Genomic DNA, 27,635 nt, shown 5'->3' with positions numbered 1-27,635 from the left:
TCCAGGTCTGTCTGCCAAAATTCAGGTTGAAGACTTTCTTGTTTTTGCTGGAGGACTTAAGAACTGCCATGGGATCTTTCCCCAGGCCTCAGTTGAGGAGGTGAAAGGTGTTGGAGCTTACACAGATTTCTCAGTGACTGAGGTTTGGTATTCAGTAGAGGTTGGCAAACCTTAAACTGTTCAGTTAAATCTCTTCAACCTGATTGTGAGGTCAGATCCCTTTGGTTGTTCAGGGAGGCCTCCAAGAAAGAGGGAAATCAAATCCTGATATTTTTAATACTAAAAGGCTGAAAAATCCTTTAAATATTTTTTTTAACAATCAGACCTTGTTCAAACATCAAATGCTACATAGTTGGAGGACAGGAAGTGAATTATACCTTACCAAGGAAGAGGCACTCATTGGCAATGAAATTACCAATATTGCATCCTTCAGCATGCTTAGGTTTCTTCTGAGGTTTCCTATCCCAAAGTACAGACCCTTCTTTGCTTGAGATTACAGCTGCTGACTAAAACAAAGATCTCCAGATAGCTCACGTTCTGGTTCAAAATGATAAACCGGATACAAGGAAGAGATTAATGTTATGAAGAGTTTATGGAAGAGCTGGGATTTAAAGGGAGGATGGAGTGGCCAGAAAATGGGAGCGTGTTTAAAGTGTGGGGTGTGGTATAAAAGAAGGGGATAAACAAGGAGTAGGAGAAGGAGACATGGGAGCAGTTGGCATAGAGGAAGTAGGTAAATGTATTAAAGGAGGGAAAAGGCTGATACCAAACTAAAATTAGAACTTACATTTGTTGTCTTGCGTTTATGTACATGAACATTTCTGTCTGCTGCAGAATTAGCAGCATCTTGACTGACTAACTGTACTGATATAGGGCAGTTTAGATGCAAAGAGCATTCATCTCCAAGTGCCTCCTGTTTGCTACTTAGTATCCATCTACAGTATTTTGGATGTGTTGATGAAGTTGTACACCCAGAACCCAAATTTCTGTAAACAAATTTGTAGAAGCACTTTTCTTAAATTTGTCTTCTTTTTTTAAGGTTTCTCCAGGGCAGCTTACGAAAAAGTATAGCTCATGCTCAACCATATTTATAGACGACAGCACAGTCAGCCAGCCTAATCTTAGAAGCACAATAAAATGGTAAGTACCATTCTGATCATGCAAGAGGCAGAGTGACATTGTGGGCTTTGAGCCTGGGATTGGTTAATCCTGCTGGTCTCTGTCAGTCAAGGCAGTCAACTGGCTCTGATTTGACAGGTCATCCCTGACAGTTTGGTCACAGAAGGGGATTGGGGCTAGCAGGGTTCGGGAGGTGTGAGGGCTGAGTTTTTTCCCTTGCCATCCAGTAATGCAGCTTAAGATGTTCTCACATGTCAGGGCTTGTCTGCATAGCACATTACTTCATGGCAGGCCTGTGCACTGTAGATTCACACGCTGCTGCATACTAATATCCTGTGTAGACAAGACCTTAGTTACAACCACACTCCGTTCACTTGATTTTTTTTGCAGAATTGGAGTATTGATATTGAATAAAAAGGGGTTTTTTAATTCTTTAAAATGAAAGCAAAGCAAAAAGTCTGGGTTGAAAAATGGGAAGTGGTTTTGTATGGAGTTCTATATAATACAGTCCTTTGGAAGGTCTTCCCAAGCTGTCGGTAGTGCTAGTCTGCCCTCTAGTGGTAGAAGACTATACCTAATGCAGAGCTTTAGCTCTGGTTCCACAGTCATCCTCATGTATTTGAGGATAGTTATAAAACGTCTATTATCTACAAAGAAGTGACAATACACCCTCTGTTGTTCCCCATCTGAGGCTTCTTTTTGATCCACGTGCCGCTGATAGCATAGTGAGAGCTAGTTTCATACACAGCTGGTAGGGAGCCAAAGCTGAGAAGTGATTTTCCTTTCCTTGATGCAACGAAGAGGAATACTTGGTAGCTCCCCCAAGGTGTTGCACCTGCAGGCAGATGCTAAAGTTTGAACAAATTTTGGAAGTGTATTAAGCTACTGACTTAGCTATTGGAATCCAGACCTGAAAGTGACACAGCTGCGTGATACACAGCTGCTGCTTGGCCAGAAGGGAGGTGTTGAAGGTGAAGAGTTCAAACCATCCCATCTCCTCTTGTCCTCTGTTGCCTTGCTATATGCCTGGCTGTCCTTTCAGCAGTGGGTTAGGTGGCATGGTGGGCATGTCTAACTTTGTTTAGGACTTGGTATGTTTCTTCTTTTGGTAGGACTCTAAGGTTAGACTAGGAGAGGGCTGTGCAGATCAGAATTGTAATGGGATTAGGAAGCTGCACCTACAGCTTGCCTCTCACATCTGATCCAGACAAATAGAACTGTCAGACTTGTTTCAAAAGGAATCTTCCAGCCAAAGTGGAAAACCGAACCACCAGTTCCCCTTTTATTGGCCGGTACTAGCAGTGAGTCACTGCCATCTGAAGGCTGCTTCATTGCCCATGTGAAATGAGTTGTTCGAGTTGGCAGTCACAACAGGTGTGGCCAGGACTGAATGGGCAAGAGAGTGAACTCTACTCCTGTCCGCCTCTGGGGCTATGACTGACACTCCCTGGTGGGGAAACGGGCACTGGAGTTATGCCCTTTTTCTCTGACTAAACAGATACTTTAATCTCTACAGCTGTCAGTTTAATGTTTCATAATATTAAATTCATTACTCTGAATGTTCTGGCTTTTTAAATTTTGTACGTCTACTCAAAGGGTTGCACCAAATCCCAGCAAGTGTAATAAGAACAATTTTACTGCATGCGTTGTACTGCTTTAACTATTTTGGTACAGCCCCTCCCCGCAGTGTAAATGTGCTTATACCTGTCTGGGCAGGGGAAACAAACGATACCAGCATAAGACACCTTTCGGTCTAACTGTGTCCATGCTGCGTATCGTACTGCTATTACAACATCAGTAAAAATAAACCATATCCCAAAACTGACCATTGCTAGAGCAAAAACTGTGTAGACCAGGCTTTTCTCTGCACTCTACACTCTGAAGAGCTGCCGTGCTGCTACTCGTTCAGTCAGTTCTGAACAATCCACTGACTAAATGCAGAGTCATTTGATTTTAGTTTTATAAAGGATATTGAAAGGGAACATCAGCTAAAAATCACTTGTCTGAACATTTTTACCCAAGGTTATTGTGACTGAAATTATGACCGTTTTTTCCAGACTTCTGACTTTGTACACTTGACATCATAGTCAGCTTTACTACTTAACTTGCTTTTGTGGGTCTCATGCACAGTAGGAAACAGGTGAAGAAAAAATTGGCAGGGGAGCTTGGACAAGCACCTGAAATACCTGAAACTTTTAAAATCGGATCTTGAGTATATACTATGAATGTAAAATGCTCATTTGTAGCAAGGGAACTTCCAAACTGAAGCTCTGCTTACATGGAATGTGTTTTTGTCTCCGCATGAGTCAGGTTTTAAGGCTGCTCACGTCTTAGAAACCACCATACAGAAGAACTTAGGCCCAATTGGATGATTTAAAGATGATTAAAGATGAAGTGAGACTCTTACTCAGAATTTTCTTTGGCCAGTATTTGGAAACGAAGATGACAACAGATCTAATTTAGAGGGTTAATAGTGAACTAGGCATAAAATAAAAACATGACAAATTTAAAATGACAGTTTATAACTGAAGCGTTTATTTTGCTAATCTAGTGGTGCCCTGTCAATAAATGTGGACATGTTTATTTTCAAAGCATGATATTGTCAGTATAACTCAGGATCAATAACTTGATTTGTTTCTGGTGTGTCGGTACCATACAGTAGTGGGTGCTAGCTTCTTTCCACCATTGCATTTGTTCCACATATATGGCCCACATCGCTGCAGTGTCTGAGTACCATTATGGACTGGCTGCTTTCTGATTGTGGAACGAACAGATGTTTCAGCCAATAAGCCCATCTTACCATTAAAGTACAGTGTTTAAAAAAACAAAACTCCAAAGGGAGCTTATGATGAGTGGGCTTCTGGCATGCTGAAGCTTTTTGTCAGTGGTTAATCAGACATGCATTCAACTAGGTGCCACAGACTTCTTTTATGATACAAAGATGTATACATGTAGTTTTAAAAGGAGTTTAGCTAGCAAATCAGATTGTATCTGTCTTGGCTAACTTCCGTTCACAGGAGAGAACCAGAACCAGGGAATGAGAACTTAAGAAAAAAATGTACTTGGGAGATGGGGAATCACTAATTTCATTTAATCTTCAGAAATAGAATAAAGTCATACTCTAAATGGGTTCTAGAAATCTGTTTTTATCCTGAGCAACATCTTGTCAAGGCAGAATATGCTTTGATAAAATAACCCTTTTTCCCCCTTTCCTTGCAGTGTGACGTTAGCAATATACTACCACATAAAGAACAGGTGAGCACTCTAAACTTCTCTCTCTAGTTAAGCAAAACCATAACTGTGGCTTATGTTGTATGTCCAAGTCATTTGAGCGGTAGTTGGCATAATCAGTAAGTAACTTAGGTTCAAAACATCATACAATTTTATGGAGCCTCTGCTATTCCCTCATAGTTATGTCATAGGCTGATCAACCTTCTTGTAAAACAATGCTTATGTTCAATAATACGTCGAGGGTGAAGCACAAAAACTAAAGTGGCAGTGTTGGAAAAACATACTGAACTTGTTCTAAAACCTGCTGCTGCTTTTAAGTGTACCAGCACTTGATCTGGGCTTTGGCTGATCTCCTAAATAAAATGGGGTTTAGATTATTACAGTTTAGATGTTCATTAGAAAATGTTGCTTTGTGTACTACATTAATATGCAAATACCACATACTAGTAACCTCATTACATATAATCTAATCCCTTTCCATAGTATGATGCTAAATATTTGAATTGGGAAGTGAATGTTGAGCCTTGTAGAACGTTTTGCCACTCAAATGATGAAGAGAAGAGAGATGCCTTCAGAGAAATAGAAAAGATAGACACAACAAACATGATGTGTTGTATAAGAAAAATGAGATGCAAAGCAAAAAAACAAGCCAGATCATGTCTAAGATCTGGCAGCAGCAGCCATCAGCTGTCTCTGTTTGTGAAGATGAGATGTTTTGTTTTTTTGTAGGATCTGGATCTGCTCTAGTTTTCTTACAGTCTTACTTAGTCTTACCTGAGATTAGAACTGATGAGAGATGGTGGGAGTGTGAGACTAGTCCCTAGAGTAAACACTGTGTCTGGGGACTGTCTGTCCCTCCTCGCCTATGATCCTGCCTTGATCAATTATGAATAGATTAATTTGAGATAAATAACTCTCAGGGTGGAGAGTGGGAAGAGGGGAAGCCCTGGTAGTTGGGGGGAGGGGGCATGCATGTCAGCCTCCACCCTACCAGGTTCCTTTTTTTTCCTTTTAGACTTTTGAGGGGGAATAATATCCAACCTTCTTGATTGGGGAAAAATGGGGCATGTTTTAATACTGTTAGCTCAATCGAGTTAGTGTAACATGTTTGAAAAGCACTCTTCATGTTTGAGGTCTTGTATAGACTAGGCTTTAAGATGGGATATGTACCAAGTCTTTTGTAGACAAGGCATACACTGCCTTTTAACATATGTTAAACTAATCTAGTTAAAGTCTACTCTAAGGGAAGCCTAGGCTACAGTGCGGCCAGCAAACATCATAAGGAACAGTAAGAGGGCTTTTCAGTCATGTTCAGTTAACTTAACTCGGCTAACACAATTGAAAAAAGGACATCAGGGCCTTTCCTTTACTAGGAAAAAAGGTGTATTTTTAAAAGCATGTTAGTTAGCATGCTAAAATCCTACTGTAGGCGCAAGGCTGTTCTAGTTTTATGAACATTAGCTGGCTGAGGTCGACTCTGGGGAGCAAAGGTTTTATTTTGACTGCTAACACATTAAAAATATAGTGGCTTTGCCTATACTAGGATTTTAACGTGTATTAATGACCACACCATTTTTCCTAGTGAGGACAGGGCCAACGGAAGCTCCCAGGGGTAGCTGCAGCTGAGGGATTCACTAGTGCAATGCTTGCTATATCTTCCCTAGAAAAAAGGTGCTTCTGACATTGAGAGAGTTAACGGTGGTGTTGTAAAATCCTAGTAGAGACAAGGTGCAGGTAGTTTTTTGCTTTGTTGCCTCTAGTCAAGGTCAGCACTATATCCCTCACTTGGGGTTTGTCTCAACTAGCTACACTGAGTGCAAACCACCTGTGCTTTGTCTCTGCTAGGATTTTACATCAAGACAGCTAACTCACGTTAGAGGTTTCAATGTCAAAACATGTTTTTGTTTTTCTGCGGCGAAGACCTAGCCGTAGGTCCATTGACACCATGCTGCCAGGGCTTGTATCACGTTATATTTAGCTGCAGCGTACATTGTATGACTGTATAAGTAGTGTTGCTTTATAATGAGATGAAAGTTTGTTTTCAGAAGAGCCTATACAGTAAATAAATTTCATAGAACGTCAACTCTAGGGCCTTTATGCAGATACTTAATTTAACTTCTGGTAGTGAGAATGTAGCTAGCTGTTCACATGCTTGCTTTTGCTGATTAAATTCTTTCAGTTGTGGAAAATCTCTTCATAATCATGCTTATGGGAATGCAGCAAAACCTAGTGCCAAATTCCAGGAAAAACCTACAAAACTAAAAAATGCTTTAATGTGGTGAACAATTTTTACAATATCAAATGCTTTGCTCTGCCAATAGTTAATCTCCATTGGTAAAATACATACTCTTGTTTGATAGAGATTCAGTAAGATCATTGGATATTTTTGATGAAAAATCCCATCCTCTCACGGTAAGTGTAACTTCTTGAGCTTATATTTTTCTTTTTTGTTACTCATGTATTTATTTTCATCCTTGTTGGTCTTGTATATCCAGTATAAATAGCATTCACTTTAAAAGAGTAAAATCGCCTTCTTTTAAATTATTTTTTGTTAATCTAGAGCTAAGTGCAGGCAAAGATGTATGAACCTCTCTTCTTGGAGTTTCTAAAACTAAATTGGTTTATGAATAGACGACCAACTATTATGTTAGTAGGCAAATTGCAGTATAGTCTTCACTTTCCCTCATGGTATTTGAAGAATAAGATGCAACAAAAAGTGAGGTGGTGACATTTAGCATGCATCATGTTAGTTCCATGTTTATTCTGATTTTTACTATTCTTTCTTCCCTGGGTCTGTTTTTTTTAAACACTATTTCGTGCCAAGCACTTGGCTAAGGCTGTATAATCATTTTGGAGGAAGCATGCGTTACCTTTACAGCCTTTGTGCCTAACCTTTAAGTGATAGCAAATAGGAGTACATAGCTCATGAAGCATCACACAAAGCAGGAGACGGTGAGTCTGGCCTTTAATGAACCTGAAAGGCAAAATTTTAAAGTAAATACGCTTAACGTCTCTTACCCTGGCAGTTTGGGGCATTCAACATGTTATTCTAAAGTTATTAGTTTTCATGCTCCTGGTTACAGACAGTCTTCTAAGGTACAAAACTTGATCGTAGATTTGAGCTGACGGCTGTGCGCTTCAGTGTGCAGTTGGTTGAGTGGTGTCAAGTTATGACTGCCTTGCAGAGTCCTAATCATTTACTTTGTTTTCCTTTTCATCAGGATTGAACTTAGAAGTGCCTGTGCTGGTTTAAAAGACTTTTGTGGTTTTAAAAAAAAATAAATAAAAATTCAGTTTGCCTTTCAAATATTTAAACAGATAAAGCATTGATTAATCTTCCTGCCAGATCTTAAAAATATGCTTTAGTATTAACATTACTATTAATGTTAAAAATATAAATATTTCTGGTGTGGGGAGTGTGTATTGACTTATATTAGCTGAGCTTCATACTTTTTAAAGTAACTTTACAAATCATTCTTTACAGTGTCTGTGTAGCGGCAGCGTTTGACCTCTAGTATCTAAAACGACTTTAAGAGAAGTTTAATTTGGCAAAAGAATTATTCTGTAAAGATACCTTCCATAGAGGAGTCTTTCTCCAGGGTCTCAACTCCGTGTGTGAGGCCTGCAGCAATCTGCAAGCTCTACATCTTTTCTGTCCCTAAAGACAGTGATAATGAGGTGCAGCCACCTCTGCCTGTTGATCACTCGTCACCACAGAGATTAAGCTTTTGAAATTTTTGCAGCTGTTCCTGCTTGATTTCAGTCAGCAAAGAAAGGTCCTCCCTATAGGAGCTGAACCCCTTCGGCAGATGTTTCAGTACCACTTCACTCTGTCCAGCTTTGACTGTTCCCGGTATCCTTTTCCATGGCCTTCCCTGCCTTGCAGTCAGATCATAACTCTTTTTCCTCACTTCCCCCTTTATTCCCTCCTGAATCTGCTGGCCTAAGATCACAGGAGGATTCCATGCTCCAGGCAGCCTCTGAGGAATCTTGTTTCTGTGTCTTGTATTTTATTTCCGGTGTCAGGCACTTCGGGTAGCTTTGCCTTAGAGTTCACTCACTTCACTGCTACTTGCTTCTAGAATTCCTTTGTCTGTTTAGGACAGAGGTGGGCAAACTACGGCCCGTGGGCCACATCCGGCCCGCAGGACTGGCCTGCCTGGCTCTTGAGCTCCCTGCTGGGGAGGCTAACCCTGGTCCCTCCACTGCTGTCCTCCCACCCCCGCAGCCTCAGTTTGCCACGCTGCCAGCACTCTGGCCTGCCGCTCCTGCTGGGTGGTGTGGCTGCAAGCTCCTGCTGCTCTGAGTGGCATGGTAAGGGGCGGGGGGTTGGATATGGAGCAGAGAGTCTCAGGGGGTGGTCGGGGACAGGGAGCAGGGGGTGGTTGGATAGGGCAGAGGTTCTGGGGTGGTGGTTAGGGACTGGGAACGGGGGTTGGGTAGGCGTGGGAGTCCCGGGGGCCTGTCGGGGACGGGGTGTGGATAGGGATCGGGGGAGTCGGGACAGGGCGCAGGGAGGGTTGGCTAGTGGGTGGAGTCCTGGGGAGGCAGTTACGGGTCGGGGGGGTCCCGGGAGAGAGTAGTCAGGGCACAAGGAGGGGGGGTAGATAAAGGGATGAGGTCTTGGGGAGCAGTTAGAGGCAGGGGGTCCTGGGAGGGGGCAGTCAGGGCACAAGGAACGGGGGAGTTGGATGGGTTGGTGGTTTTGAGGGCAGCAGTTGGTGGTGGGAAGTGGGAGGGGGCAGAGGCCAGGCTGTTTGAGGAGGCACAGCCTTCCCTACCCGGCCCTACATACCGTTTCGCAACCCTGATGTGACCCTCGGGCCAAAATTTTTGCCCCGGTTTAGGATATCATCCTCTGTTTCAGCCACTTGGGACAGGAAAAAAGCATCCCTTCTTCCCTCCTTTAGATACCCGGAGACTTATGAATGTGGCTTAGTGATTTGAAGGATAAATTGTATGGCAGAGTCAGGTTTGACAGCTGGATGCCTGGGTTGTGCCAGTGCCACTTGTCCCCTCACAGACTCTGCTTCCCTTTCAGCCCAGAGGTCAGAGTCCAACATCAGCCCCTACAAGATAGGAACTCCACCGTTTGCAGAGTCCCTAATATCCTCTGGTCTGTTTTGAAGTCAGTAATACTAAGGTCGGTCTGTCTTGAACAGGACTTTACGTTCCCAAATGAAGCATCAGCAGGAGGTGCCAAGCAACTAGTTGCCCCTGACTCTCGGCCGCTAAAGCCTTTAACTTAGGGTAGCTCCGCTCAAAGCGTATGTCTACACTTCAGTTAGATACCCGAGGCTGGCCTGTGCCAGCTGACTTAGGCTCGGGCTAAGGGGCTGCTCAATTGCAGTGTAGACGTACAGCTCAGGCTGCAGCCCAGGCTCTAGGACCCTGTGAGGTGGGCGAGTCCAGAGCTCGGCTGCAGCCCCAGCCCAAACCTCTACACCCCTTAACCTGAGCCCTGCAAATCTGAGTCAGCTGGCATGGGCCAGCCACAGGTGTCTAACTGCAGTGTAGACATACCCAAAGACTCCAGCCTCCCCTCTCTGTACAAGTTCAGAACCAGAGACCTAGCTATCTCAGAGTGCGGTACCACCTTCGATGCTCTCCTTTGAAGGGTTTTTTGTTGTTACATTGCGACTTTTAGGTCTGTAATCGAGTGACCAGGGAGATTGAAGTGTTCTCCAACTAGTTTTGAATGTTATAATTCTTGAGGTCTGATTTGTGTCCATTTATTCTTTTACGTAGAGACTGTCCGGTTTGGCCAATATTTGTGATTGTAGCTTATTTGGGGATGGAATTTTTGCTTCCTGCTAACTAGGAAAGTTCCATGGATGAGTTAGTCCCCTATGGGGTGGTTCATGTTCTTGCCCACAGATCTTCGAGAGTTACCTTTTCAGAACTTAGAATTTCCCTTGCCCCATGCTAGGTAGCTCATGCAGAGCAATGAAAATCTTGCATGATACTTTCCGAGAAGCAGAATGTCTAGGGATTCCTGATGTTATGTAATTGCTGTGTGGATACAGAAGAATGCAGCATGGACATTGATATGCCAAGAACGTTACCCACCATCTCGCCTGTCAAGATTATATACTTCTGGTCATCGCTCCAAGGAGATAATCAAGAAATGTAACTTCGGGATGACAGGCAGTAGTCTGCCTTTCATTCAAACCTGTATTCTTATAGGAGCAAAATGTGAATTAAAACTGGACTACAAAAGACCAGGTAAACTATTGCTTTTTGTTAGAGGACTCCCCTAATATTTACGTGTATGGCCAGTGCTGCGTTCTATTTTGTAAAGGATTTTGTTCCTTCTCTTTCCAAACCAAAAGTTGGTGTAGATTTGCCTTTCAGATTAGTGAAAGGAAACAATAGTGTATTGCTGTAAAAAGCAGTCCCAAGTAACATTTAGACGTACAGTGGCTAACTCTAGGCACTTTCTGTTTCAGCGGGAAGAAGTTCCAAATGACTACGGCAAACATGACCCTGATCACAAGCACATTTACCGTTTTGTACGGACGCTTTTTAGCGCAGCGCAGCTGACGGCTGAATGTGCAATAGTGACACTGGTAAGCCATGCTCGATCATTCCGTTCAAGCTGTCAGAATTTCTTTTCCATTGAACAAGTTGATTAAACTCTGCTGAATATAAGGTATATGTAAATTGAAAAAGGATATAACCACAAATCAGTGTTTATCAATCAGCTGCAAAATTGTATTTATAACTTTTCTGATATTTCAGGAATGGCACGTACAAGTCCTTTCCTGTGTCTGCATATGCAAGGTCTGGTCAGTTTGTAAAATGAACCATTTGTTCCAATTTGATAAAATTAATGAAAAGTGAATAGTTACTAGTGAGATGCCGTTATAGGGGAATGGTGAAGGGGTTATGGCACTTTAGTCACTAGGCCACGGGTGGAATCTAGCCCCTGTCAGTAGTGTTTAAAAACAACCACTATTGAATAGTCATTCGTTGGCCAATAAGAACCAAGTTGTGGCTTCAGTATAATTCTTAAGGGAAATATCCACATTAGAAAGTTATTGTCTTTACTCATCGCACAGATGCCTAGGGTTGAATTGACTGAACTTCTGTCTAGAAGCACTATGAAGCGTGCGATGTCTGCCCACGTGGTATCTGCAGTATTTGGTTTCCAGGACTGTCAGGCAGGCATATTAACTTCAAATTCACGTATAGACTTTCCTACTTTTTCTTAACTGTAAATGTAGCAGCGACCTTCCTTTACAATATGGCTGAAGGCCAGTGGGCTTTGACATCACATCTCATTTCACCTGAGGTATGCAGGCAGGGCTCGAAAAATCCACTCACCAGTGGTATATAGGCTAATTTTCCTGGAGAGCATTGAAACTTTTCTAAAGGGATCTTAAGTAATCAGTTTCAGAGCGTTTTAAGCTTTCATTTAAAAATAAGCTGCTTGCCCTTATGGTGACTAAGATACACTGTTGGGTAAATTGAAGCAGTGGAGCTCTTGCTGCTCATGACTTTTCCAAGCCACAGTGCACTGAATTTAACTGGTTTATTCAGAAACCTATGAGCAACAGTAAAACTAACCAGGGTCTATTTACTCTGCTTCTGCATATGGTACCGGAGGGCCGGTGGAGTTATTTACTGGTGGTGGAGAAACAAAATGTGGTTGTGTATAATAATATAGTAGAGACCTTTTGCAGAAATTAGGAGTTCAGAGGAAGATATAGTAATGGACCACCACCCTAAACACCTCTAGAGTTGGGGGGAATTAACTCCTTTTCCCTTCCATCAGTTGAGGGAGGTGGGCTGCTTCTAGTTTATCAGATGTATATTAGCCAGAGACTGATGTGGAAGATAGAGCCCATAGGTGGGTCCAGGAACAGCATTCTGGTAAGAATCCCAGCAGCTGAGCCACCGTGCCATTGCAGTGCTGGAGCCTCTCCTCCCATTTTATCAATATCCAGCTGTTAAATTTAGTCCTTTGACTAACAGCTGCTTCCAGGTATATTTGATAGGATCTTAAAAAAAAAAAACCCACCCAAAACATACAACCATCTCATTATATTCTTGCTATGTGACTTTGAAAAGTGCAGCAGATAAAGAAACTGAAGATTGACACTGATTGTCCAAAAAACACTTCCTAACTTATTCTGAGGATGTGGACTACTGAAATTTGGGCTTTAGTTGCCTACTATAAAACTATCTGGTAATTTCAGTTTAGTTTCACATCTGGGAGCGGAAGAAATAATGCAGAGATGAGTAAAGGAAGAAAGAATTACAACCAAAAAGAGATAACAGAACTGAGTGGCAAAGAAGCAGATTCCTAAAGTTAAGAAATTATTTAATCAAAATTGTGACTGCAAAGGCTAAATAAGTACTTTGAGCTAATGAAACTCAGCAAGCATTTTGTGTTGCTTCCCTAAAGCACGCATGCATTTTTACAGTGCAGTCCGTGTCTGACCTCAGGCATTCTGGCCAGTACGAATATTTGGAAACTAGCATTTCCCCTGATCTGAAGAAGTTTGTTTTTAAAAAGTGGACTTCAGCCAGTAGGTGGCTCTATATTAGCTATTTGAAGACCTCTGGGATTCCAGTCTAAGGCTACAAGCAGAAGGTTTAATTAACTATTTGAGTCCATTTTTTCCATTCAGAAAAGTCTGATGAATAGATGAAAAAGTATTGAAAACATATTGAGGTCACTAAGCTCTAGTTCTCTCCAGGCCCTCTCACCCACTTGTGAATGGAGTTTAAAATCTTGATTCACAAGTAGTTTTTTTTTTTTTTCAAAAGTAATTTTTTTTTCTATAAAAGTGCCAGCTGCTTGGCACATGTAGCCCTGGAATAAACCTGCATGTACCTCTAGGAAGAGCAGTATCTGTAAGGAAACAGTTCAGATTCAAGCTGCTTGGGGGCTGGTAGAAATCATATCTGAGGAGGTAGGAAATCCATTGGGAACTTTGAAATTAAGTTTTCTACTTGAGGCTTTGTCACCACCTACCTCTCAGTGTGGCAAGCTGAGATGTGAGGGCAGCGCTTACTGAGATGTGTTCACGGTGGCTAACAATCTGCTTCATGCAAATTGAAGTGGAGCTGTGATGTGACGGAACCTGCATATCACAATGATGAGCATGGGGCAAATAGATGCAATACAGCTTAAGGCTGTGGAAAAAATGGCTTAAATGAAGGCAGTGATACTTGCTTTAACCACACCAGGCCAGCCATGAAGAGAGAAGACTAATGCATTAGTGGAGTGGTTAATAATCCTGGGTTGGCATTAATGAAAATGTCACACTTGTAAATGACTTTCATTATGAGTCTTACTGGTACAGCAGAGCTTATTGTTAGAAACTGGTTTTACTTCATTCATTGTATTCTGCACTTCAGGATCATTCAGTCCTTTAATGTCTTGTATTTAAAATGGAATGTGTAATCTTTTTGAAAGTCTGAATGCTAAAATTCAGTAATAGCCATTAATTCTGGTAGCTTAATGGATTTGGGATAAATAAATGAACATAATTGGTAAAGTCTAATTAAATCTGACTGAACACTTGTTTGGAACTCAAACTTCAGATTGAGATGTCTAAGATGAGTTCTCTCTCTGTAGGTTTACTTGGAAAGACTCTTAACCTATGCGGAGATTGACATCTGTCCTAGTAACTGGAAAAGAATAGTTCTAGGAGCTATTCTGCTGGCTTCTAAGGTTTGGGATGATCAGGCTGTGTGGAATGTGGATTACTGCCAAATATTGAAGGACATTACGGTTGAGGACATGTAAGTTGCAAGTTGGGTCAATTTGCTGCTTTCTTAAAAACAAAGTTTTTTGGAGAGCTGCCATTATTGTAAAGTTGTCCATTCTAAGGCTGGTGTGCAGTATGGAGAATTGAAATAGTTCATGTTGTCAGGCTTCGTTCCCTTGAAAGTAGAATTATCTGTCTGTTAACAGGGGAACTCCGGATAAAAGCATTCTCTTAGAACAAGTCCATATTGGTGTTAGCAAAAATGTATTAAAAGTTGTTAGTGTCTGCCATTTTCACTTCCCTTAGCTTGACGATGATAAAAAAAAAAACAAGCTAGTCACTAATCGATATCACTTTCAGGTTTCTGTTTGCTAGTGCAATAAATAAATATTTGGTTTATAGACACAATGGACATCTTAAAAAAAAAAATCCATTGAAATTTAAACTAAGAATTGATTAAAATACTTGTTGCTCTTGGATTTTTTGGTAAGAGCTTTCAGGATTAGTTGTGATTTCTCACTCCTGATCCATATTCCAGCTTTCAGCCAAATCAGGAACACCCTCTTCCGTTTAGTCCAGAAGCAAGTGTCTTCTGTGGCACATTGGCACCCCTAGTACTGTGACTGCCTTTCTCCTCTGAATGAGTTGTTGAAAGCACTTTCCTGTGGTCTGTGCAATCAGTTCTTCAGCTGTACTCTTCATCCTACAAATAAACATGTTCCTCTTGCCTATTCTTTTTGCCTTAGGTTTTTCAATTGCCAATCGTAGGAAACCGTGAACCACCTTTGTCATTACACATAGGCCTTGAGCCCCACAGCTCCTGCTGTGTTCTTGTGGTATTCTGTACTTGTGTTGATGGAGCACAATGTGTGGAGAAGAGCTGTGTTGGGGACTAATAAATTTTTTTGTTTACAAAACAATGTGAATGTTTTGAACAGTCACACTGTGTCCCCCGTGTAGAAGTTTGACTTGTATTTTGTGCCTTACAGCAGTTCATGACTGGTTTTGCTATGATACGTCCTCACGTTACCTGAGGCGCTTAGGCCAGGACCTGACCATCTGAATCTCTTCTGGCCTCAAAAGCTGTCTCAAAAGGCCTTAAAGGCTCTTGACCATGTGTGAACCAGCTGGTCATTAGTTCTTTTGGCACCTTGTGTGTTTTCCCATCAATAGGAGCTGAAAGATTGGGATGTCCTCGGTGGCCAGAAAGACCCAGTATATTGCTTTCCTTAGGATGTCCTGAAGTTTCATACTACTTTTGTTTAGTGAAATGTCTCTTTTTCTGAATGGCAAGATGGGTATGCATTAAGACTGGTCTATGCTGACTTCAGCTTCAGCAAGCAACTGGTTAAAACCTTCAGGTGCCTCAGCTTCTGTCAGCAGGATTTCCGGTGCAAGACAGCAGGAAGCATTGATCAGCCTCATGCCTTCTTTTTTGTTCTGAACTCATGTTGCATCAGATTTCTACACTAAACCACTTTGACATGGTATCTTGAGACCCAGTTGTCTCCAGTGCTGTGGAAGCATTGAGTATATAGAAGTAGAGGTTTGGACTTCCACAGGATGCATTGGTCTCTGGGCTGATGTCTATGGCTAATCCTGCTGTGATGGTCCTAGTGTTAACACACTTACTCTGGTAGTTTAGCTGCTCCTGCTTTTTCAGAAACCTGCAATGCCTGTTCGGGATTAAGGCAGTCTCAAAAATTATTTGAGAGATTTGGATGTTAAGGAGGAAGAGGACTCTTCTGATGCAAAGCATTTCTTTGCTGGGGAAGAAGACAGTAAGCAAACTCTTTCCAGGATATTTAACATTTACATAATATTTTAAGACTCTGAACATGAAAACTAACAACTTTCTGGATTTGGCTTTCTACAGACTTGAAGATAAGGTCCTTTAAATTTGGAGACCATCTAGGATACAAAGCATATATATTCGGGTATGTGGAGATAGGATAGTAGTGCCCATCCACTTCCTTCTGGGCTATTTGATGTTTCTGTGTCCTGCAACCCCAGCTGGGTCAAAAATGGTAGGTAAGTAGTACATTCAGCATAGGAACACCAAGATTGTTGCATCACACTCCCTGTTCGATCCTGGTTCTGATGACTACTACTGTCAGATTAGACATGTACAGCACTTCAGGACCATAATTGGAAACATTGGGACACCTTTGGATGAAGATTTGCCAGTTCACCTCGATGGCAGGTGTCATTGGAAACTCCCTGTACTTCATGGGCAGATGCTAACTAGAGCTGTGTTAGACAGCCCAGGCACTTGTTAGATTCTCTTCCCAAACAGAATAAAGGTTCTCAAAAAGCTGATTTGGCACTGTGGAGACAGCAGGGGTATCTATTTCCTTTGATATCAGTGAGATGACAGGATGATAAACTATTTACAGTATTGATGTTTCCATGAGAACAAGACTGCCTTTTATAAGACTTTCCACAGATGTTCAGCAGAAATTCGAGGGTCTGCCAAAAGATGGATGGGTAACGTCTTTTAGGCGAAAGTTAAAGGCTAGTTGCAGATGCTAAGCTCATTCATCCAGTCCTCTTCCAATCAAGTATGGAATAAAGAGACTGCATCAGGCAGAAGCCGGCCCACGAGTCTGGTTGCAGGGTTGCTTACTACAGCCAAAACTGGTGTTCTGCCTTCCTGTGAAAAGCCAAAGTCTTCCAAGGCCCTAAGACAAGAAATAGCGTCAAGATTTCTGAGGTAGGGAAACCAGCCAGACTACCAGGATCTCTCTTTCAGAGGATCTTTGTGTTGTAGGGACACCAAAAGCCTTTTTACCTCCACCTCCCCAGTAAGCTTTCATTGCTGTGGACTTTTGCCCCTTAGGCATTAGCTAGCGGGCTAACTAGCTTCAGAGAATGCTCCAAACTGCCCCCTTGCAAATGCAGTTTGAGACTATAGGCAACAAACCCCCTCCTGAAAGGCCATCAGAAAAGGGGAAGATTTTATTCTAGCTGCTTTCTTATTTCCCCTAATGACGACAGGCTGAGGCCCATCCTGCATCTGACGTCTTAAACACTTCAGGTTGCAGGAGAGAGTCTACACCAGGTGGGAGTCTTCAGTCTGGAAGATTCTTCCTCTTGCTGCTTTTCCCCACCAGCCTTTCAAGGGCAGCAACATGAAGGCCAGTGCAGGATATCAACTGAACTACCTGTTGTGGGTAGATTGAGAAGAAGCAGATAAAGCAGCCAGGGAGGTACAATAGCAGGTAGGGTAACTAATGAGCAGAGGAAACCTTTCTTTTGGATGTGAGGGGCAATCTGACTGAGGTAAATTGATGTGGCTATCTGTCTGCATAACAAGGAGGCCTTTCCTGGAATACTTGCCAAGGAATTCACTTGGCCAGCTATTTGGCTTTACACAAACATTAAAACTAGGTCACTTCTTCTATAACCCCTCCTTATTGGATTAGTATGGTGATTGGTGCACTTAAACTGCATGTAAATAATATCAGGATGTTCACATAAATATAAAATGACATCTACTCAGTACCCATGAGCTTGTGTTTTACAAGAACAAAAAATATGTAGAAGTGACTTCATGTCAAACTGAACATCAAGCTCCAGGGACTAATCCATGTTATTTAATTCAAATAACACAGTGCTTAGGACAAATACTAAATTACCTACTAAGGTGGTTTTAACTGCTGCCTTTAATCAACCTGCTAATGTTCTAGAGAAGGCCCTTTTCCCCCAAACCGATGTCACTAGGCTTTTATATGGTGAGGACTTAAGCTCTCAAAACCCATCAGCTTTTGGTTTCAATTTACACCTCAATAGGCTCTGTCTCCAAGAGAACATCATCAAAGCTGCAGTTTAATTATATTTCTTAGTTAATCTTGGTTTTATTTCTGTTCTCAATTATTTATCGGCATGGTATCTAAGCACCTCAGAGGATCCACAAAGCATTGAACATGGGGAACTTCACACCGGATTTGGTGCTTCACTTCTCCCAGGTTGTAGCTAGCTCTTCTGTGTGTTAACAAAAAAAATTAACAGCCTGATAGAGCTATAATTCCAAGTACGTGTTCAGCCTTATTCAGTATCAGGCAGTTGTGTGTGCTAAACAGTAGGCGTCTGGTTTCTTTCTCAGTAGTAGATTTACAGTGCAGAAATGTGAAGGACTCTGCGTATGTTTCCTAAGCACTTTGGATTCAGCCTCAAAATTTGACCTGTTGGTTTTACAGGATTTTTTTCCCCCAGGATTTTTTTGCGGACTGGGGTGTCGCATTTCTCTTCCCACATAGTAATTATACTTTCCAAACAATAAAATATCAGAAAAGTCATTTGAGATAATGATCCTTTTTAAAACCAACCAAGCTTTGTGTTTATCATCCTTCACACCAAAAACATTCCTTTGTTACTGTTCAAGGTATTTCCCTTGGCTTTTAGTCTGTCTGCTTGTTTTATACGCACCCCTTTCCTGCAGACTGGTCTTCAAGAATGGGGCTCTATTGACTGTTTTGGAGAAGAGAAGTGGAACTGGTGTTCTTCTAGCAGATAGCAGTTGTGATAAATCACCATTCATCTTACCTCAAAGCACGTGTCTACACTAACAGCATTCTTGAAAGATTTCCCACAGGTATCCCTGGTACAGCTGAACTGGGGTTGGCAATGCTGGGGAATCCTGCTGACTGTTAACAGCCAGCATCTCATCCTCTAACCCTGCTGGGAACAAATTGAATTGACATAGGGCCGAAAATAAGTTAATTTTTTAAAGATGTTTTTCCCTAGTGTGGACAGGTGCTGAGTTGAAGGGTCTGTGATCTTTTTGATCAAGTCTCTCGTGCACATGGAAAAACTTTCCACCATTGGATTGAAAGGAGCTGGCATTCTAGGAGGTGGCTTACGTTTCACTGCAGGGGTTTAGCCCCCTGCTTGAAACTATAGAAGTTTAGAACTCTGAGCTTGGAGTTTGTGCAGAACAGACCCAATTGTGGTGGCCTAATGTGATCTAGATCTTTAGGAAACTGCTACTGGTAAGTGATTTCCTCTTAACCAAACCTAACTTAAGCCCAATTCAATCTGTGTCCCTTTAATTAGTACTTGGCAGTGTATTTTTTTGCCAGTATTAGCTGTTCTGCTATTTTTAAACTACTTTTCCAATAGTGGGAATTAAGTCCTTTTGTTTGTTAATCCTACTGAGCGAAATACTTGGGAAAGAATTTCAGAAATGGTCATGTTTAGATATTGGAGACAGCTTTGTAGCAAGTGCTAAGTTTGCTGCAAATGTTAAGCAGAGCCTTATTGCTTGAGTGACACCAGAGCAGCAGTCCCAGTGCAACTTATTTTCCAAACACTTGGGCCATGTCTAAACACAAGCTGCTCTGATTTTAACTAAATGGGGAAACTTGCCAGTGGACCCATACTAAATAATTATACTGCTATAGTTATTCTGCTGGTAAATTTCCCTGTATAGACAAGCCCTCAATCAGTTTAGAAACCAGTCTAACTAAACTGGTGTAACTCCTTGTGTAAACACTCTTAAATCAGTTTGAGTGTCACAAGGGTTTATACCAGTTCCACTTAAATCAGTTTGGTGCAACTTTTGTGTGCAAATAAAGCCTTTCACTCTCTACAGCTGTTAGACCTAGCTGATTCCTAGTAGCCTGTGTGCTTCATTTTCTCTTTGAGCTGAAATTTGGAAGATCGAGGACTATGATCTTTCATTCACACCCCTACCTACCTGAGAGTGGTAATTGCAGAACGGATGAAAAAGATGCTTTACAGGTCTATAGCCACTTATAAACCAAGAAGGCAGTGCCACAGAAGAAGGCATATTGCAGAAATAAACTCACTTTCTATTTATAACACCACTGAAGTGCTTAATTTTGCAGTGTGGTATGGTACGTGGGGTCCCAAATGCGTTGGTTAGCTGTTAGGAAATTTGCTTTTTGGAGTTGTGGAAAGTGAACGCTACCTAAAGTCCTCTTATGAGTATATGAATTTAACTTTGATATGAAGGGCAAATGGAGAGGCAACATGACCAAAAGTAAAGCATCGACATTCTGTGTATCATCATCCTCTGCCTCACCTCAATCGCCCCAGAAGAAAGTTTGGACCTAAAGACACTTTCTTAATTTCTTAATTGAAAAATTAAAAGAAAATTAATTTGATATTTGGAAACCCTTCTTTGCTATAAACTTTTCTGCCTTGATGGAGTTTGTCTCTAATCAGTGACAAAATTAACCGTGCAGCTGCTAATCCTGTGACTTACATTGTGCAAAAGAGGGAACATGCTGTTCATTCTTTTGGCTACCTACATTTGTACAGAAAACACATGGGTATTATGCTTTTGCTAGATTTTTTTGAAACTGCTATTAACAGACTTGTTAATCCTATGAAGTATTGTATTTTTACACAATTAAAATGTATTAGTGTAGCAAGAACAAAAGGGGTGATGATTTATCCCATGAATAAATGCTCTTCAAGCCATGATCAGCTGATCATCAAAACATTATCTGATTTACATTTCTATAGGCTTATGACCATATGAACAGGAAATTAATTTTGGCAGTAGGTTCAATGGGACTCCTCAAGTCCACCCTGCTAGAAACAAACACAAAGCTGCTAGTCACATTATGAGACCAGCCATCTAAGCCGAGACACAATCTGGATGATTCCTCAATTTGTTTTTCCCTCTCTGGTGGGGCCATCTTAAACGCTTCCAAAGAGCAAGAACAACTTACTGAATTTTTTTGTGACTTACCTTTCAAATTGCATACAGTTTGCTTATTCATCTGCTCGCTTGTGTATTAGTCTTGGGGACTATGGAGCTGTTCTCAGTTAGCGTTGAACTTAATTGCCTATTCCAGGTACCAGTTTATTTTTTAGGTTAATTTTAAAACTTTTTATTTCTTTGTAAAACATTTCTGGTCTGTTCGATACTTGCAATAGCCAGAGAGCTTTTTTTTTTCCATGTAACAGGCCGCTTCCTACTTCCCTCTCCCCAAATGATTTGGACACTACAGATAGCATAGTGAGTCAAAAATAATGCCTGTGCTCTGACAGAGGTACTTTGTTATCCTGCCTAATGCCATTGAGAAGAAAATTCCTTTTCCCACCTAATGCTGCTTGCTTATTTATTTACTTATTGGAGATGAATCCATGTTGCCTCAAGAGGCTTTTTTCTCTGAGATAATAGCGGCAGCTCTTCATAGATCCATTTGTTGCCGTGGTGATATGACTACTCCTTTTGTTGGTCCGCCTCTACTTCAATAAACCCCCTTCCTGTTATCAGCCCGGTGAAAATGTCTGCAAGTTCTTCAGAGCTAATAAATAGCATACATCATTCCTTTCATCTGACTGCTATAGTAGGGCCTTCTGAGAGAATGAGAATGGAGTAGGAATTGTACAGCTGCCCTAATGGAAGTCTGAAGAATGAACCTTCTAAGTCAGTAGAGTGAGTGTGCAACCGTGCAATGACCTTTCTCCCTAAGCTGGAGGTGCTGGGGCTCAGAGGCTGTACCTGCTTTTGAGCACTAGTGAATTAATCCATTGTGTTTTGAAAACAGTAGTACTGTCCGGAATTTGAAGGGCTGTTGTAGAACCGGTACCTGTGAAAGTGCTTCGTGATCTGTGTTCAGCTTGACTTGGTTGCAAATGTTGAATCCCATTTCCTTGTTTCCCTGCTACTCCTTTTAGGAATGAGATGGAAAGACACTTCTTGGAGCTGCTGCAGTTTAATATCAATGTTCCTGCCAGTGTTTATGCCAAATACTACTTTGATCTTCGCTCCTTAGCAGATGACAACAACCTGAATTTTCTGCTGGAGCCTCTTAGTAAAGAGAGAGCACAGAAACTGGAGGTAATGGCCTGAGACTTGGTGAGCTGGGCACTTGTGTGTCTGCATAATAACAGCTTCTCTGGCTAATTGTATTATGTGGTGATTAGCAAAACTAAAAAGCTTTTAGAGTCGTGTATTAGAGAGTTTTAACCCCTTAATAATGGGAGTTGTCGCCTGTAAAACACATTGCTTTATAACTTAAGCAGATATCCTGAGGAGATGGAGTAAGAGGAGTTAGTCTATTTAGGTCCTTTAAATAAAACACAAGGCATTCGTTTCTGGAACTGTAGTTCGGCTTGGCCACTTAATAGTAAAAGCTGTATTTGGAATGGACTGTTTTTCTCTCTTTCCCTGGTCACGTCTCCTTTCCAAGCGCCCTAAAACATCCTATTCAAACCTGTTGAAATTCAAGTTTCCATAGCACCCAGTGTACAGCTCCTTTTAGCTTTAAAGGAGTACTTACTGCTCCTAATGATGATTTATTACACTGGCTGTTTAGTAGCAACTGTGGAGGTGGTCGTTTCATTTCACAACTTGAAAAAAATCACTGAACTAATAACCCTTTATCAATGGAAAGCACTGTTATGAATAATCTTGAATCTCCACGAGAATGTTATGTACTATTACTGACCTAGCAGAACTTGGCTAGTAAAAATACCCCCTGCCAGAGAGTCCTTATGACTGCCCAAGAGCTCCATTACTGTTCTCTAGTATTCAAGCTCACTGAATTAAAACAGACGTTGCTTTTCACAGCACAAGCCTTTCTTCATGGTTGCTTTAACATGATGCTAGGGTACTATGCAAGGAGAACCATTTGAACGACATATAAATTACATGGGAACCCCAGGCAAAACTTCTGTCAAGGTCAACGCCATCCCTTCTCTTTCTGAGGTAGATACATTGACTACCATGCAGTTTGGTCTTTAATTTGAGACCTTAAAAACAAAGACTCTGTGTAGACACTAAAAGGTCCGACAGCCCCTTTCATAATAGAGTTTTGCTACGTTATTCTTGGCCCAAACCACTTTTCATCCAGGGCCCAAACCACTTTTCATCCATACCACAAAAATTGCACAGCATGCTGGGTTTTTAACTCCATTTCAGAAATGGCTGCATTTCAGAAGTGTTATGTAATCACTTACTGATCCTTTAAAACAGTAGGCAAGATATGCCTAAAAATGGAACTCTATCACTTCATTATCTTTCTGTGCATTTTGTTTTGCTTTTCATTGTGGTTTTTTTAACCTTTAAGTAATGTTAAAGCTGCTACTGTCACTAACTGCTTCTGTGATTATAGTGCACCTCTGGGCAGGGAGCTCTTTCTTTAACTGTTTGTACCAACACCTAGCACAGCAGGGTACAGGTCCAGGACGGGGGTTTCCAGGTACCACAGTCCTACAAATGGTTTTATATTTGAGCACTCCAATAATACTATTCCTCAGAAAATTGTTCTCTAATCTGTTCAGTACGTAGGCAGAAGTAGATGACTTCTCGACAGGTGTGAGCCCCTGTTTTGCACTTCTTTGCTGCAAATATTTGGGTGCCTGTTGTTCAATATTACTTCACCGAATGGTTTTCAGAACAGCATATGACTTGCCACAACATACTCACTAATGTGCGTATGTATGAAAAATATTTACTGCATAGTCTGTGATTTAAAACGTTTACAATTTACCAAGTATTTGCTAAATGTTTTTTCCTGAATTTTTAAAAACAAACCTGCCTTTGGCTTAAAAACACACAAAGGTCAGTTTGGGAGCTTGTCTTAAGCAGTGAATTAGTATTCCAGCAGATTGAAAACGGATTTGCACCATATGGAGAAGTGGGGCTTAATGTGCCACACGGGTTCCTTTATGATGGATATGCTAGCATTAATGCCAAAGCGAGGTTTTGTCTGGTCTTGCAGCGGGGCTTGTGCAGCCAGTGTCTCAGAGCATGCCACTCTTGAGCCAAATGAATGCCTCCAGAAGGAGGTTGACAGAAAGAAATGTAAATAATTATTTTAGAATACACTTAGCAATCTATTCATGCTGAGAAGCGCTGCTCACCTTTTGAACTTTGAGAATATTGGGCTGTGCAGAATGGGTGCTACCCTCGAGAGAAGGTGCAATCTTTTTTTACTGAATGAAGAGCTGTGAAAGCTCATCTGGTGATGGTGGTAAATTTTTAATGGAAGTTAATACTCACAACTGATATTCTGAGCCTAATAGTAATGGCTCAGCATACAAATAGAAAGTGACACTCTTCTGTATTTATTTATTTATTTGCATTATGATGGCCCCTAGAGGCCCCAATCAGGGCTTGAAACACTGTCCTGAGGCATTTCTAATCGAATTAGTTGACGCACACATTTAATGGGAATCTCACTACTGGAATAACTGCACCAGTGTACATGCTGCTTTAATCGTTCAGTAAACAGAGCTGCTCTGCAGTTTAGTTAAAGCAGTTCAAATACTAAATACAATTCTCAAACCTGTGTTAATAGGACATTACCTGCACTAAAGGAGGGTGGATGGTACTGTACAGTTCAGCACCAGGATCTCCTTATTGGATTCACAAACCCTTTGTGCTGGTTTACAAATGTCAGCAAAAAGTTGGCTGGCTCAGGAAGTGCAAAAACACCAGCCCTAATAAATTTCCCTTTCCAATTCTCCACTATACACCCTAAGAATCCTAGATGGTTATGTTCAGAGGGGGTGGTGGGGAACCAGCAGCCGCCTGTAACTTCTTCCTTCAGGGCTTAGGAATCTCTAGCATCCCTCCTGAGCCTCCTAGCCACAGCCTGGGCTCCAGACCCCATCTATTTACATGGAGTTCTGAGTGGAATTTGCACATGAACACACATACTTCAAGTTGGTTCCAAGATTTCCATTAAGCTGTAGAGTCTGGTATAAGATTTAAGTTGCTTAGAGATGTGGAAATTGAACTGCATTTAAAAATCATAATCTCCTGTGACTAATAATGATACGGGTGAACATGGGGAGGGATCCTTAAAGATGCAGTTTCTACAGCCCCTTAATGTTTTCCCTCAACAAAAGGCTATTTTGTAATGGCATACCCAGGGCAGCAGCCAGTAGCGTCACTGAAAGATATAGGCACTGTAAGTGCTTGGTCCATTAGCGTTGCCGTTGTAAGAGCTTTCTTAAAATGTCGGAACGCTTCTAATTCACGCATTCATTCTTTTGTATCTGAATATATTTTACAGGCTATCTCCAGGCTCTGTGAGGACAAATACAAAGACTTGTCCAAAGCTGCTATGAGACGATCTTTCAGTGCTGATAATTTAGTTGGTATCCGTCGTTCTAATGCCATCCTCTCCTGAGGAGAGAGAAGGGTGCAGCACCGTGAAGCCAGCGTACGTGTGAACCGGAGGAATACCACCACTCCATGCACATAAGCCAGCAGTGATGGTGTCTTCCAGAAAGGGGAGGAAGGATAAAACCAGCCAAGGGACCCCAGGGCCTGAGGAGCGTATTCCATTCAAAAAATGGGACCTTGTCAAATCAGTGCTCCTCCTTTTAATGTATCCAGAGGTGCAAAAACAAGCTCCCCACCTCCCCCCACAGATGTTTGCTTACTGTGTAGGCCTATAGCTGTGAACGATGAGGTTTTTAATAATGAGTAGTTTTAAATTTTAGAATTTAAACACTAACCACGTGACGATAGTTACAATGTTCTTCCCTCTTCTCCCTGTCATCCAGAATCTTGCTGTGTTTGCCTGTCAGAGCGAATGCAGTGTTAGCAACAAAAAAAAAAAAGAGAGAGGACTCTAACGAAGTATAAAGCCACTCTGGAGCTTGAAATGGTAGCATAGATAAGTGTTGAAGGGTTTTGCTATTCAAAAGCTGCTATTATTGGTGATGAGTTCAAAACCAAGAAGCTGTTTGAGCAGGATATAATAACTGTGTACCAGCAGTGTCATTCCGGTAGAGCCTGTCAAAGGATTTTGAATGTTTTGGTTGGAAGCAGAGAAATGGTGTTACGTATTGATTGTTCAAATGTATAGGGTCCATGCTGCATTTCTTGTGAACTATGGTGCTTCTCACTTTCTAATACTTTTACTACTGCTTAGAAAAATATGCATCCTGTATATCTTTCTGAGGCACTGAATGAGCGAGAGCTGTATTGGAAACAATGTGGCAATCCAGTGATGAATAGCCGACTGCATTGCTTCTCTGAATTCTTCCACTACAGGTCTGTTGTGCTTTATGCAGTGGAGTTCTGACAAAGTTGATGCTAAGATTATCATGTCTGTTTCGGTTCCCCTAGACTTCCTGCTTTCAGATGGGGGTTTACTTTTGTGGTGGGACAGTAGTGAGTTTGAGGATCCTGGACTCACTGATAGGGATAGATACCTATTCCCAATTAGCACATAAGATTTCGTTCAAAGGAGTTCTTAAAAAAACAGCCCCCAAATGTATAAGTTGTCAGACTTTTTTTTATTTTTTGGAGAAGTGACTTGTGTAACTCTGCTTTTCCTGAAGATACCCCCAGAATGAGAATTTGGGATGAAGTTTCCTTTCAAACTTCAAAGCTCTAAACAGGATAAGTGTTAATAGACTTTTCCTGGTACTAACCCTTATATACCTCCTTCTCCCAGTTCTAGATAGATTCTAGGCACTGAATGACATTAGTTCCTAGGTCAAATTTTGTTCAACCCTGCTTCCATCCAAGGTCCAATAAGTTGTCAGGTCCCCATGCCTTTGAGATTAGGGACTTCTGAGTATAACAATTTGGCAGCATTCAAACTATTTAAATATGTATCGTATTTTAAAGTTTGCAAATCTACCAGCTCCAGGCCCGCAATCCGTGGGACTTGGAACTTCAGGTATCGATCACGATTCAATTTTGAAAATAATGCTACATCTTCAGGTGGTTTTCCTTTCTCATGTTTGTATTAAAAAAAAAAAAGCTAATAATAAACTCTATTTTAATTAAAGCTAAAGGTGGTTAGAGTGTTCTGTACCGTTTTCTCTGAGTTTGTTTGCAAATAACTTGTTGAACAGATTATGATGAAGATTTGGCCCTGTGTGGCTGCTTTAGAATCTCACCAAAGCTTAGTCCTATGGTATGTGAAATCCACCCCAATATGAGCTGGTTACATTTTTTGTCTTACCACCTTTATCTGAAAATACCCCTTAGCAGCCAAAAACGAATAATATTAGAGGTTTCAAACAGTTTTGTGTGTGCTGGGGTCATACAGTTTGCAGTCAGCTGCAGTTTGTGTGTGTTAAGCTGAAGGAGGGGTATGACTGAATGAATGAAAACTTCTGTGATTCCAAGTCCTATTTATTAACATTTTGTGAACAATGTTTAAGTAACTAATGGTGACTGGTAGATTTTTGGTTTAAATGCAAGGAAACTTTCTGGAGCTAACTTGTCTCTCACTGCTGCATTAGTCCTCCTTTTGAATCTACTCTGGAACGAGGTTAGCTGCTTGTAAATTCCAATCTCTGTTTTGTTTTTTTTTTTCCAGGTTGACCTGTAACCTAATTCTTAAGTCTGTGTTTTAGTTAATACTCTGCAACCTGATTTGAACTTTCTGAGGTGAATATAAACACACTTTCTCCTGTGCTTATTTTGCTGATTGGTTATACAGCTTTCACAAACGTAGCAGGTGCCTTCTGGCACTTCTAAGGAAAGCGTCACCTGTGCCTGGTATTCACCTTTTTCTTTGACAGATGAAATAGTGAAGGAAGTAATAGCACAGTAAGAAAAGGGATTTAGGATCTTGGATTCTAGGATGTATCAATAGACCTCTCCCT

At 41.3% G+C, this 27,635-nt stretch overlaps 1 protein-coding gene across 1 annotated transcript in view; it reads left to right on the top strand.

Moving 5' to 3' along the window:
* The window catches only part of CCNYL1 (cyclin Y like 1), a 43,926-nt gene extending 18,298 nt beyond the window's left edge, over positions 1-25,628 (top strand). Inside the window, exons 4-10 of the mRNA XM_039494235.1 lie at positions 1,040-1,140; positions 4,339-4,374; positions 6,711-6,762; positions 10,800-10,919; positions 13,940-14,106; positions 21,729-21,891; positions 25,076-25,628. Of these exons, the coding sequence (XP_039350169.1) occupies positions 1,040-1,140; positions 4,339-4,374; positions 6,711-6,762; positions 10,800-10,919; positions 13,940-14,106; positions 21,729-21,891; positions 25,076-25,192 (756 nt within the window). The 3' untranslated portion in view covers positions 25,193-25,628. The remainder of the gene's footprint in view (positions 1-1,039; positions 1,141-4,338; positions 4,375-6,710; positions 6,763-10,799; positions 10,920-13,939; positions 14,107-21,728; positions 21,892-25,075) is intronic.
* The last annotated feature ends 2,007 nt before the right edge of the window (positions 25,629-27,635 follow it).

Source organism: Mauremys reevesii, linkage group 11 (genome assembly GCF_016161935.1).
Source record: "Mauremys reevesii isolate NIE-2019 linkage group 11, ASM1616193v1, whole genome shotgun sequence".
NCBI classification, from domain to species: domain Eukaryota; kingdom Metazoa; phylum Chordata; order Testudines; family Geoemydidae; genus Mauremys; species Mauremys reevesii.
The sequence above is the reverse complement of the archived record's forward strand: the minus strand, read 5'-3'. Positions and strand labels throughout refer to the sequence as shown.